A 13,708-nucleotide genomic window follows, 5' to 3' on the forward strand; every position below is an offset into this window, starting at 1 on the left:
TTAGTGGCTTAAAACAATTTCATACTTTTCAGTTCTGAATTCTTCTGGTCTGAGCTGGCTGAATTGGGGCCGGGAAATCTAGGATGGCTCCATTCATATACCAGCCATTTGGCAGGCTGCTTGGTCTGAGGTCACATTTCACTAGTTGGTCACATGATGGTGGAAGGGTTTCCAGCTTCAAAAGAGAGCAAACTCCAATATGCAAGACCTTCTGGGCCTCTGCTAAAATCGTTTTTGGTATTGTCCCATTGGCTAATGCAAGTATTATAACATGGCCAAGTCTAGAATCAAGTTGGCCCTACCTCTTAATGGGAAGAATGATCAAGACCATGCAAAGGGACATGGATGCCCTGGAAATAGGAGGAATTCGTGGGCACTTTTACAATCTATCATAGAAAGTAAATAGAATGATCACCATGCTTTGCACTCCTTCCACCTTCTGATAATCCAAAAGTGTGTTGGTGGTGGTTTAATTCCAAGGCCAGCCCACCAAAAACCTGCTTAGCATAGAGTAAAATACTGTTAATTCTAAATACGTATACCTAACCATCATTTGCAACACAGATTTTATGGGAAAAGCATTTTGAATTTTCATTCAGATCCTAGGATCACCAATGATGCTCTCACCCGGCAGCAGTGGAAGGAGAGAGCTATGCAGAAAGCCCAGGGAGGCTAAAGAGACCCAGCACTTAGTTGTCAGTAACAGTAACGTGTACATCTGAGTGTAAGAGGATTCTCTCCGATGAGCCAAACACTCCCCAAATAATCAGACATGAGACAAAGATCTCCAGTGATTCTGGGATAGAGGACATTTAGGGAGAACATGCATGAGCTAGAGAAGTAATATCCGTAAGAAAGTGGGGGATTAAGGAGTGCAAAGTGTTGGGCATCCAAATATGAATTCCTTTAACTTTAGTTCCCATGTGACTCAGGTTAACCATAAGTCAGATAGTCAAAGATAATTTGCATGTGATTTTGTCAGATCACAAAGCTACTAGAAAACAGACTGTACATTTTTTTGTCATGCTTCTTGGTATGAAATAAAAATTCATAAAAACGAAATGTTTGCCCGGGTGTCGTGGCTCACGCCTGTAATCCCAACACTTTGGGAGGCCAAGGTGGGTGGATCAAAGGTCAGGAGTTTGAGACCAGCCTGGCCAATATGGTGAAACTCTGTCTCTATTAAAAATACAAAAGTTAGCCAGGTGTGGTGGCAGGCACCTGTAATCCCAGCTACTCAGGAGGCTGAGGCAGAATAGCTTGAACCCAGGAGGCTGCAGTGAGCTGAGATAGTGCCATTGCACTCCAGCCTGGGTGACATAGCAAGACTCCGTCTCAAAAAAAAAAAAAAAAAAAAATGAAATGTTTTAAATGGAGGAGAGAAAAGAGCACTAGTAAAAAGAGAATTCAGATCTAATATTGTGTTTAATTATACATGTAGTATCATTATCATGCCTTTATTAAAGATGTCAGAAATCATAAGTTGCATTTAGCTTTGTGAGAAATCATTCATGAACCTTAAAACAAATATAATCAAAATGGTGAGTGAAATTAGTTTTAATTCAGTTTTTAGGTAGACAAAAGCTTGCTCATACTATATAAGCTAATCATCTTCATGACTTTTAAAGGAAATGGAGAAGAAGATGAAAATATTGAGAGAAAGCACTGAAGAATTACGTAAAGAAATAATGCAGAAGAAGTTAGAAATTAAAAACTTACGAGAAGATTTGGTTTCTAAACAAAAGCAATTACTAAAGGAGCAGAAGGAGCTAGAAGAATTGTTGGAACATCAGGTCATCCTAAAGGTGTGCTACTTAAAGTTGATATTTAAACATTGTGCCTTGCATGGATATAAAAATGTGTGGCTGGCTGGGTGTGGTGATTCACACCTGTAATCCCAGCACTTTCAGAGGCCAAGGTGGGCAGATCATGAGGTCAGGAGAGCGAGACCATTCTGGCCAACATGGTGATGTCTCTACTAAAAACACAAAAATTAGCTGGGTATGGTGGTGCACGCCAGTAATCCCAGCTACTCAGAAGGCTGAGGCAGGAGAATAGCTTGAAGCAGGGAGTCGGAGGTTGCAGTGAGCTGAGATTGCAGCACTGCACTCCAGCCTGCTGACAGTGAGACTCCATCTCAAAAAAAAAAAAAAAAAAAACTGTAGGTATCAAGAATAATCAGGAGGTTTGATAAAGAGGGGTTTTGTCTCACAAGGTGAAATATCTGCATTCCAGTTGATCCTATCAAACTAAATCTAGGCTCTGGGAATTCCCAAAAGACCATAAGGTGTTTAAGAGCATCACTCTAATTTAGAGCCCCTCACCCTGTGGAAAGGTCTTTCCCGACCTCACCAAACATTTTTGGACATTAGAAACGAGTGTCACAAACACAATTGTTTCCTCGAATAACAACCGTGTCCAGGTGTGGTGGCTCACACCTGTAATCCCAGCACTTTGGGAGGCCGAGACAGGCAGATCACCTGAGGTCAGGAGTTCGAAACCAGTCTGGTCAACATGGTGATACTCCGTCTCTCCTGAAAATACAAAAATTAGCCAGGCATGGTTGCCTGTAATCCCGACTACTCAGGAGGCTGAGGCAGAATCGCTTGAATCTGGGAGGTGGAGATTGCAATGAGCCAAGATTGCACTACTGCACTTTAGCCTGAGTCACAGAATAAGACTCTGTCTCAAAAACAACAAAACACACACACACACACACACACACACACACACACACACACACACACACACACACACACACCCCAAACGTCCTAACCTCTCTTGTATATTTTGTATTACTTTATCCTTGTCTCTTTGATCCCATTCCACTTCCTCTCACTATAAAAGGGATGAGAGGCCTATATTCTAGGAGATAATAAATTAAAATTCATTTTATTTTGAAAAATGTATAAATAACTCTCAAAATGGTCTAAATAACCTAGAGTCATTTTAAAAATAACATCTGAGACTCATTAGCGTAGGGGATAGTGGGGACACACTTTGACCTATTTTTCTATAACAGTCCTGGAGCAGTCAGCCAAGATGTGCCCAGATGCTGCCCAGAACAGAGGACCCGAGCAGAGATAGACTTAACAGGAACCCACTGAAGCTTAAGTGTCAGGCTCCTCACTTTCATGAACCTCTTTCAAGATGCTGTACCTAAGTTAGCCTTTACAATTTTTGACTCTTTCTCCTAACAAGGGCCCCCCAGATTGTACAAGTTTCAGCCTCACAAAATTTGATCTGCCCTGGAACTGAACAAGATCCCACAGAGAAATGTCTCGCCCACCACACTGCAGTGATGAATTCAACCTCCATGCATGTATGGTACCCCCGGCTCCAAAGTTCAATGACATCCTCAGGCAGGAAGGGCTTTTCTATAACCCTTGCCATATATGTAAGACTCTAGAGACTGGAACTGAACCTCCCATGAGTCTGCAGAGCATAATGGGAGGTGTGGTGTTAGACAAACTTAGCTTCTGATCTTGGCCTTGCCACTTACTAGCTGTGTGACTTCAGGAAACTTACTTAACTTCTTGTAGCATGTGTCTTAGGTAGGGCTTACCATAAACAGAGCCTAAGAGCACTACTAATGGAGAGAGAGCTCTAAGGAGAATCCTATAAGAGATAGAGGGAAGCAGGATGGAACTGGGGAAGAAGCTAGGCCAGAATACAGCTGCTTCGGGAGAACTCTAGTCTCAGCCTGATCTCATGAACTCATGAAGTCAGAATTGCATCACAGAAGCTGTTGCACCCAGAGGTGGTGGTAGGGGGTGTCTGTTAATTCACCACATCAGTTGGTAATCGGTCGCTGCCTGTTCCCCTCCTCCTTCCACCCCCCCCACCCCACCCCCCTACCCCCCCCACCCGCTCCTATTCTGGCTCCTCCTATTCCAGCTCCTATTCCTTGACAAGGAAGCTCTGCTCAGCCAATCACAATCCAGTGGAGAGGAGATTAAGCATGAACCATTAAGCAGTCACCCCTGCAGCATCTGAGGGATGAGTGGGAAGACGGTCCCCGGCTTATGATGATTCCGCTTATGATTTTTCTACTTTACAATGGTGTGAAAGCAATATCCATTCAGTAGAAAGCATATGTCAAGTCAAGTACCCATACAACCATTCCATTTTTCACTTTCAGTATTGAATAAATTACATTTTTTGTACTGCATTCAATAAGTTACGTTTATTTACTGTGTGGCACTTAACACTTTATTATAAAATAAGCTTTGTGTTAGGTGAAGTGTAGACTAATATAAGTGTCCTGAGAATGTAGGCTAGGCTAAGCTATGATTTCAGTGGGTTAAGTGTATTAAATACATTTTTGACTTAAGAGAGTTTCAACTTATATGGGTTTATCAGGACGTAACTCCATTGTATGTGGAGGAGCGTCTGTGCCTTTATACAGGAACCTGGGCAGAGGGACAGTATTTGTTACACTCAGTTACCTCCTTTTCAAAATGATAACAAATAACAGTGATCTTATAAGGTCATTGTGAGTATTAAATGGGACAATGAAGGCACACAGGGCAGATGGTAAGTATCTACACATTGTAGTTCCTTTCTCTCTCATATTTAGTGTTCTTGTCTTAATTGCTTCTAGTCCAAGACTGCATAATTTAACGTGATTTCATTTCTTTACTAGGATGAATTGGCCCACCATCAAACCATTCCGGTACAAATTGGAAAAGAGATAGAAAAAACAACACGCAAAAAAGTGTATGATTTAATGTTTTTACTTTGAGTCCCTCGCAGCGCAAGTTATATGTGCACACTAAAATGAGAGTATTAACCACTGGGCATGTTAAATTACTATTCTAATTTTAGAAATGTCTGCTTTTGGCCCTGTCTACGTTGTTTATACCAAGTTTTTTAAAAGAAAGTAATACAGCAAATTACTATCATTCATAATATTTATGGCTTAATTATGAGTCAAGATTCTGTTGCCAATTTATAAATCATATTTTTATGGAGAAGTTCATTTGACTTTAACAGAGCTGTGCATGGGATAAATTATGTGAGCTGGTTAGAATTTCATGGTCTAGAAGTATATCAGCCAGGCAGCAGCTCCAAGCCCAAAATAATAGTAACTCCCCACTTTGCCATCCATTCATGTATATAATACCCCTCAAATATTCAGAGTAGACTTGGAGGCAGAGGTCATTGAGGAAATTCTCAGTGTTTAGAGGAACCAAAAAAGATAAAGATTTTAACTAAAGATTTAAAAATTCTGGACAAATAATATGATTACTCTGGTGACTGATCTTAAGAGAAAAGGGAAAAATTAGGCAGGCACTAGTAACTGTGCAAAAAACCAGGCTCGCCAACACCAAAGTTGAGAAACTCAGGTCAGTTCCAGGAGGCGGGTCAGGATGAGGGTTGAATCATAGGAGATGGTAGCAAATTGGGGTCTGCAGAGAGGGAGGCTGGACAAATGCCTGCCTTCCGTGGCACTCAGTGGAGATAGCTTCCAAGTCCCACTCATCTGTGGTCTCTACCCACTGCTGAGATCATTGATTTTATAACTATCTCTTCTGCTGCCTGGCTACAGAGCAAGAATAGGTAAAGCCAAAATGGCCTCAAAATAAGGCAAACGTGTGTGTGTGTGTGTGTGTGTGTGTGTGTGTGTGTGTGTGTGTGTATCCCCTACAGAGAAATGGAAAAGAAAAAAATTGTCTTGGAACATGAAGTCAAAAAGCTAAATGACTCCCTAAAGAAAGTTGAAAACAAGGTTAGTGCTATAGTGGAGGAGAAGGAAGATGTAATAAAGGAAGTTGAAGGCAAACGGGCCTTACTTGAGATCAAAGAACGAGAACATAACCAATTGGTCAAGCTATTGGAATTAGCCAGAGAGAATGAAGCAACTTTGTTAACTGAAAGGTTAGTTATATTTATGTATGTTCTGTCAACTAAATCTTTCTTCAATTTATATTTGAGAATTCAAAACATAATCTCACTTTGGTATTGAGTCAATAAATATTCTTAAATAATTTTAAATCAGCTTTTATCATTAATATATTATCAAATAAAGCATTTTGAAGTATTTTTCCATATTCATAGATTTTCTCAATTTTCTGTTACTAAATTTTCAGGACAAAATCTGTTGTTTGTTGTAAATTTCTGAATGTGTCTTTGGAAAATAATACCCCTGGACTATGTTATGTTTAGTTCGGAGATTTTACCAACAAATGAATGATATTTCTGAGGCCATCTTGACTTTTTTTCTAATAGAAGCAATGTCATGGTGTAATGCCCTATGAGAGTTTTATGTCTTGCTTTTAAGTAAAATTTCAGGGAAACTGGAGGCTTCTATGTCTGCCAATCTGTTATTATTTTGCAGAAGGGGTGGTTATAAGGTTGCAGTTGTAAGTGATACCAACTCACAAACCTAGTTGCCTTGGGCATCATTTACTATTTATGATTCCAACATGAGAATAGTTGTGTATGCATATACTGAGCATGCTGTCTTTCATTAAACTTTTAAGTTCAGGGTCATACATACAGGTTTGCTATATAGGTAAACTTGTGTGATAAGGGGTTGTTGTACAGATTATTTCGTCATGTAGGTATTAAGCCTAGTATCTATTAGTTATTTTTCCTGATCCTCTCCCTCCTCCCACCCTCCACCCTCCAGTAGGTCCCAGTGTGTTGTTCTTCTCTATGTGTCCATGTGTCCTCATCATTTTCCTCCCACTTATAAGTGAGAACATGTGGTATTTGGTTTTCTGTCCCTGCACTGGTTTACTAAGGATAATGACCTCCAGCTTCATTCATGTTCCTGCAAAGGATATGATCTCATTCTTTTTTATGGCTGCATAATAGTCCATGGTGTATGTACCACATTTTCTTTATCCAGTCTACCATTGATGGACATTTAGGTTGATTCTATATCTTTGCTATTGTGAATAGCACTGTGATGAGTAAACATGCACATATATCTTTATGATAGAACGGTTTATATTCCTTTGAGTATATACCCAGTAATAGGATTGCTGGGTTGAATGGTAGTTCTGTTTTTAGGTCTTTGTCAGAAGAGATTGGGAGCCAATATTCAGCATGCTGTCTTGATAAGTTTTGAAAAACATGTTGGACAACTGATGACAAATTCACTTTCATTTTCTTCCTTTACCTGGAACAGAGGGATCTTGGATCTCAATTTACGCAACAGTCTCATCGACAAGCAGAACTACCATGATGAACTTTCTCGTAAGCAAAGAGAAAAAGAACGAGATTTTCGAAATTTAAAAAAGATGGAACTGCTCTTGAAAGTGTCCTGGGATGCCCTCACTCAAACTCAAGCATTACATGAAAGGCTTCTATTAGAGGTGAGTGCTGTAAACTACCATCTCATTTTTAAGCTTAGTGCTAACTTTTAAAGTAGAAATATTTTAGCAAGTTGTTTTTGCTGCCAAAAGAGAAGAAGAAAATAACAGAGAAAAGATAATTTTCAAATCCACAAGCCCATTATGAAATCTATAGTCCTAGTCCTGTAATGTTTTTTAGTCTCATTTTGCTAACCCAAGATAAGAGAAAGGTCTTGTTTGGATGAGTCATCAGTCAGCCTGACCTGGGGAACTGACTGGGCCATCCAGTTCTAGAAGAGCTAGAGGGCTCACTGCAGGATGGGGCCAAGTGGATCATTATCCTCACCAGTTGAAAGAGTCAGATCCAGGATTTTGTGTGTCATGGCAGACTATAACAGTGGAGGACTAGATCAGATTACATAGATACAGATGATCAGCAGCCCGCACTTCCAACTAGCCAAGGGCAATTCAGAACCCAGTGTCAGGCTGCCTAGCTAATTCTATGCAGGGTCAGAGCTGTACTCCAGTCAGAATATGCTCAAGACAACTGTTACCTGCCTCTGTGTTTCCAAGTGAGGGGTCTGGTTGCCCCTGGCTCACTTCTCTCTCAGAAGGCACTCTCTGTGCTAAGTGACCAAGCACCACTGAAAGGGCAGAGGATCCTGGAGAGGGCTGCAGCCTTGTGCTAGAGCCTTCCTCGGGTGAAAAGGGGATCAACCTCTGAGATGAAGCAGCTAGGTGTATAGAAAACTTCTCCATTCTCTTCTGGACTGTCATGCTCCAGAACCTTATGGAGGGTCATGACCTCAGCAATTTGAACAGGAGTTTCCATCTGTGGTAGACACTTCTGATTCTAACCTAGCCCAGTTCTCCTCTCCTCCTGGGCATATAGAAAGTTTATGCTTCCTTGCACCCTTTGCAGTTGAGCAGGGTCATGTAACTCATTCTTCCCAGATGATTGTGGACCAAAGTGACACATATCACTTCTAGCCTATAACATCTAATTGCCAGTGTGAGCTCCTCTAGCTGTTTTCCCTCTCCTGTGGTAATTGTGGAAGGAGTGATGCCATGGAGGTGCTGTAAAAGGGGAGCAGCCAGGAATGCTAAGCCAACAGTAGTCACAGAGTCCTCTTGATAGCCTATAGGCTTTGTAGGAAACAGCTTTGGTAGTTCGAAGCCATAATGTTTGGGGGTGTTTATTTCTGTAGCATAACTTAGCTTGTCCTGACTGAAAGACCAGCCTTAAGCAACAGGTGAAAAAATTGGTTGGGGTTATAAGTGTTAAAAATGACTAGGACTTGGACTTCATCTTGCTATCAGATGGCACTTACAATCTTTTAAAGAAGTTTTCTGGCCGGACACAGTGGCTGCTGCCTGTAATCCCAGCACTTTGGGAGGCCGAGGCAGGCAGATCACCTGAGGTGAATTCAAGATCAGCCTGGCCAACATGGTGAAACCCTGTCTCTACTAAAAATAAAAAAAATTAGCCAGGTGTGGTACATGCCTGTGATCCCAGCTACTCAAGAGGCTGAGGCAGGAGAATCTCTTGAACCCAGGAGGTGAAGGTTGCAGTGAGTCAAGATGGCACCACTGCGCTCCAGCCTGGGCAACAGACCCAGGTTTCGTCTCAAACAAAAAAAAAGAAGTTTTCTATCTCAGTGAGGCAAAATGTACTTTTATAGTCTTTTGCAAAACAAAATATTTATATTCTATATATGTGTTTTCATAAGTCATTATTATTTTATATAACTATTATACATAGTATATTTATGATATATATAGTTCTTATTTAATCATTTTATTGCAGTTCAAACAGGTAGATTTACTTGTATCGCTCAGAAATCTCTTTAACTCTACTAGTGCTTTTTGCCTTAAAAGGTTATTTTGTCTCTTAGTATAATAATATCAGTTACATTATCTTTTGGCGGGTTAGATTCTGCCTGGTATTATTTACTTTCACTCTTTTTTTTTCCTTTTTGGAAACAGTCTTGTTTTGCTGCCCAGGCTGGAGTGCAGGTGCCATCTTGGCTCACTGCAACCTCCACCTCTACCTCCTGGGTTTAAGTAATTCTCGTACCTCAGCCTCCCAAGAAGCTGGGATTACAGGCGTCTCCCACCATACCCAGCTAATTTTTTGTATTTTTAGTACAGATGGGCTTTCAATATGTTGGCCAGGCTGGCCTCAAACTCCTGACATCAAGTGATCCATCTGCCTCAGCCTCCCCAAAGTGCTGGGATTACAGGCGTGAGCCACCATGCCTGGCCTTATTTACTTTCAGTCTTTCTGTGTCCTTATTTTGGTGTGTCTCATATCCACAGCATATACTTCTCAAAATCTAGTCTGATAAGTTCTGCCTTTTTATTCTTGTATTTAGTCTAAAAATTAATATTTAATGTAATTGCGGATATATTTGACCTTATTCTATGATATTACTTTTGCTTCTCTGTGTCCTATCTGCTTCACATTCCATTTTCTCTCCCACATATCCTTCCTTGGGATTAATCGATGTTTCATATTGTTCTGTTATCCTTGTTTTAGATAAGCATCAGTTAGTTTTACATTCTATTTCTATTCTTTGGGTGGTTATCCTGAAGATTACAACAGTCATCTTTGACTTATTAGAGTTCAATATAAATTATTAGTATTTGTACTACTTCCAAGACAGTGCTAATAACTTTGATGATTTTAACTCTACTTACCTTTGCATCTCTTATGCCCTCAAAAATATTTTTAATCCAACTTTTCAAGTTATTCTTGTTGGAAGCATTGGTTTACTACAAGCCACTCCATCTCAGCCCGAAGCATAGCACATTAGGATGTTAAATTGGAACTTTGGGCAAACACAAACCCTGTGGCCACCCCACCTTTATAGTAGGCAGCAGATATAATGTCCATTCAAAGTATTGGTGGAAACCTGAATGAGATGAGTAGGAGACTCCATATATATATAATGTTTTTTTAATTGCATTTTAGGTTTTGGGGTACATGTGAGGAACATGCAAGATTGTTGCATAGGTACATACATGGCAATGTGGTTTGCTGCCTTCCTCCCCGTCACCTATATCTGGCATTTCCCCCCATGTTATCCCTCCTCAACTCCCCGCACCCCACTGTCCCTCCCCTAGTTCCCCCCAACAGACCCCAGTGTGTGATGCTCCCCTCCCTTTGTCCATGTGTTCTCATTGTTCAACACCCGCCTATGAGTGAGAACATGCAGTGTTTGATTTTCTGTTCTTGTGTCAGTTTGCTGAGAATGATGGTTTCAGCTTCATCCATGTCCTTACAAAGGACATGAACTCATCGTTTTTTATGGCTGCATAGTATTCCATGGTGTATATGTGCCACGTTGTCCCTGCCCGGTCTATCATCGATGCGCATTTGGGTTGGTTCCAAGTCTTTGATATTGTAAACAGCACTGCAATGAACATTAGTGTGCATGTGTCCTTATAATAGAACAATTTAGGATCCTTTGGATATATACCCAGTAATGGGATTGCTGGGTCAAATGGAATTTCTATTTCTAGGTCCTTGAGGAATCATCAGACTGTCTTCCACAATGGTTGAACTAATTTACACTCCCACCAACAGCGTAAAAGTGTTCCTATTTCTCCACATCCTCTCCAGCGTCTGCTGTCTCCAAATTTTTTTAATGATCGCCATTCTAACTGGCATGAGATAGTATCTCAATGTAGTTTTGATTTGCATTTCTCTAATGACCAGTTATGATGAGCATTTTTTCATATGTTTATTGGCCTCATGTATGTTTTCTTTCGTAAAGTGTCTGTTGATATCCTTCGTCCACTTTTGAATGGGCTTGTTTTTTTCTTGTAAATCTGTTTTAGTTCTTTTTAGATTCTGGATATTAGCCCTTTGTCAGATGGGTAGATTGCAAAAATTTTTTCCCATTCTATTGGTTGCCAATTCACTCTAATGATTGTTTCTTTTGCTGTGCAGAAGCTCTAGAGTTTAATTAGGTCCCATTTGTCTATTTTGGCTTTTGTTACCAATGCTTTTGGTGTTTTAGTCATGAAGTCCTTTCCTATGCCTATGTCCTGAATGGTTTTGCCTAGATTTTCTTCTAGGGTTTTTATGGTGTTAGGTCTTATGTTTAAGTCTTTAATCCATCTGGAGTTAATGTTAGTGTAAGGTGTCAGGAAGGGGTCCAGTTTCTGCTTTCTGCACATGGCTAGCCATTTTTCCAACACCATTTATTAAACAGGGAATCCTTTCTCCATTGCTTGTTTTGTGAGGTTTGTCAAAGATCAGATGGTTGTAGATGTGTGGCGTTGCCTCTGAGGCCTCTGTTCTGTTCCATTGGTCTATATCTCTGTTTTGGTACCAGTACCATGCTGTTTTGATTACTATAGCCTTGTAGTATAGTTTGAAGTCAGGTAGTGTGATGCCTCCAGCTTTGTTCTTTTCACTTAGAATCAACTTGGCTATGCGGGCTCTCTTTTAGTTCCATATGAAGTTTAAAGTGTTTTTGTCCAGTTCTGTGAAGAAGGTCATTGGTAGCTTGATGGGGATAGCGTTGAATCTGTAAATTACTTTGGGCAGTATGGCCATTTTCACAATATTGATTCTTCCTAGCCATGAACATGGAATATTTCTCCATCTGTTTGTGTCCTCTCTTATTTTGTTGAGCAGTGGTTTGTAGTTCTCCTTGAAGAAGCCCTTTATGTTCTTTGTTAGTTGTATTCCTAGGTATTTTATTCTCTTCATAGCAATTGTGAATGGCAGTTCATTCTTGATGTGGCTCTCTTTAAGTCTGTTATTCGTGTATAGGAATGCTTGTGATTTTTGCACATTGATTTTGTATCCTGAGACTTTGCTGAAGTCACTTATCAGTTTCAGGAGATTTTGGGCTGAGACGATGGGGTCTTCTAAATATACAATCATGTCATCTGCAAATAGAGACAATTTGACTTCCTCCTTTCCTAATTGAATACCCTTTATTTCTTTTTCTTGCCTGATTGCTCTTGCTAGAACTTCCAATACAATATCGAATAGGAGTGGTGAAAGGGGGCATCCTTGTCTAGTGCCAGATTTCAAAGGAAATGCTTCCAGTTTTTGCCTATTCAGTATGATATTGGCTCTGGGTTTGAGTAGGAGACAAAACCAGCAAGTGTTGCCTGTACTAATGAAACAATTCCTGTTTATTGATTAAATAACCATTCAGTAAGATTTCTTTAAACAATGGGTTAAAATGTATCATTGCCTTTAATAACCAATTTTGGTAGTTATGGTAGTAAGTAAAGTTAACCCATTCAGTATGTATCTAATGCTGAATCATCAAAGCATTCCTCTTAATATTGAATAATAAAGTACCTAAATAGAAGCAATAATTTGTCACATAAATTAATACGTCTTAGTGAGCTCAAAAAGGATTATACATTGATTTTGTTAAAATCACAAGATTGGTTCTAAAAGACTACACACCCAAAACAGGCATAGGTTCACCTCTGCAAGAAAATCTAGATTAAGTACTGTAGAAGGGAGGGACTCATAAACATAATATACAACGTGATCTTAGCAGTTCTACTCCTAAATACAAAATGTTGTAAAGGACCATGGTTTCTGCTATAACAGCCAGAAAAAAAATCAGTAAACTAAAAATCATATATTTTTCACAGACATATGCAAGTAGGAAATAAATTCCACAAAAGCATCATCACCTCCTGGTGAGCAGAGACAGGTGGCCTTTTCCTTCCCTGAGTCTTGCCAAGTCTAGGCATGGGCAGGTGGAAGATTTACCTGACATAGGCCAAAAGAATTTCTGGGGTTAGGCAAAACCATCAGAGCTTTTAATGACCATATGCATTGCCATGACAAACTGAAATTCCTTAAGCAAAGACATCATACTCTCATGTAATAATATCACACATTACAGTACACCTATGCATTTAAACATGCCTCTTATTGACTTCCACTTGGCATTGAAAAGAAAAAAAAAACATAATTCCTGGGATTTTGCTCTGACACTCCCCATCATGTTTTAGGGGCTATACTATCATGAGTCTATAAAGTTATTCACTTTCTAAACATAAGGTCATGTCCAAGATTGTGGCAATTACAGAATCCTCTTACCAAGTGAATATGACACTTTCTATATACTATAATTTTTCTTTAATTGTAGTTTTCTAGCAGTTTCATCTTTCTTTGCTTTGATTTAAAAGTGATTCTGCATTTTTCTCTCTTCAGGTCTCGTTTTCAATGTTTAAGGCAATGATAACAATATACTTTATTGAGGAGAGCTTTACTTTTGAGTCAGGCAGTGTCAGGTTCAGATTCTAGATCCACTGAATTCCTTCCTGTGTTGTTTCCAAACCTTTGAACTGGGATTATTGCAAAAAATGAGTGATTACAACAAATGGGAAAGTATATGGTATCAAGAATATACTCA

The 13,708-nt window shown here is 39.7% G+C and overlaps 1 protein-coding gene and 1 long non-coding RNA gene across 7 annotated transcripts in view; one reads left to right on the forward strand and one right to left on the reverse strand.

Moving 5' to 3' along the window:
* CCDC146 (coiled-coil domain containing 146) overlaps window positions 1-13,708 on the forward strand; it is a 157,034-nt gene that overhangs the window by 116,186 nt on the left and 27,140 nt on the right. For 5 of the 6 annotated variants that reach the window (XR_004268359.1, XR_004268361.1, XR_004268358.1 and 2 more), the window contains 4 exons: window positions 1,629-1,805; window positions 4,646-4,719; window positions 5,653-5,880; window positions 7,139-7,325. Coding sequence is in view for 1 of the 6 variants with exons in the window: in XM_032276366.1 (XP_032132257.1) it covers window positions 1,629-1,805; window positions 4,646-4,719; window positions 5,653-5,880; window positions 7,139-7,325 (666 nt within the window). In the remaining 5 variants the exon portion in view is untranslated. The remainder of the gene's footprint in view (window positions 1-1,628; window positions 1,806-4,645; window positions 4,720-5,652; window positions 5,881-7,138; window positions 7,326-13,708) is intronic. The other variant, XR_004268362.1, reaches the window with a different exon arrangement.
* On the reverse strand, window positions 1,728-12,977 carry LOC116550376. The gene is made up of 3 exons (XR_004268367.1): window positions 12,967-12,977; window positions 10,861-10,870; window positions 1,728-1,813 (listed from the first exon to the last, which is right to left on the reverse strand). It is a non-coding gene; the product is annotated as an uncharacterized LOC116550376 (long non-coding RNA).

The sequence above is a fragment of the Sapajus apella genome, unplaced genomic scaffold (assembly GCF_009761245.1).
Source record: "Sapajus apella isolate SASKATOON/1434 unplaced genomic scaffold, GSC_monkey_1.0 scaffold7, whole genome shotgun sequence".
Classification (NCBI taxonomy): domain Eukaryota; kingdom Metazoa; phylum Chordata; class Mammalia; order Primates; family Cebidae; genus Sapajus; species Sapajus apella.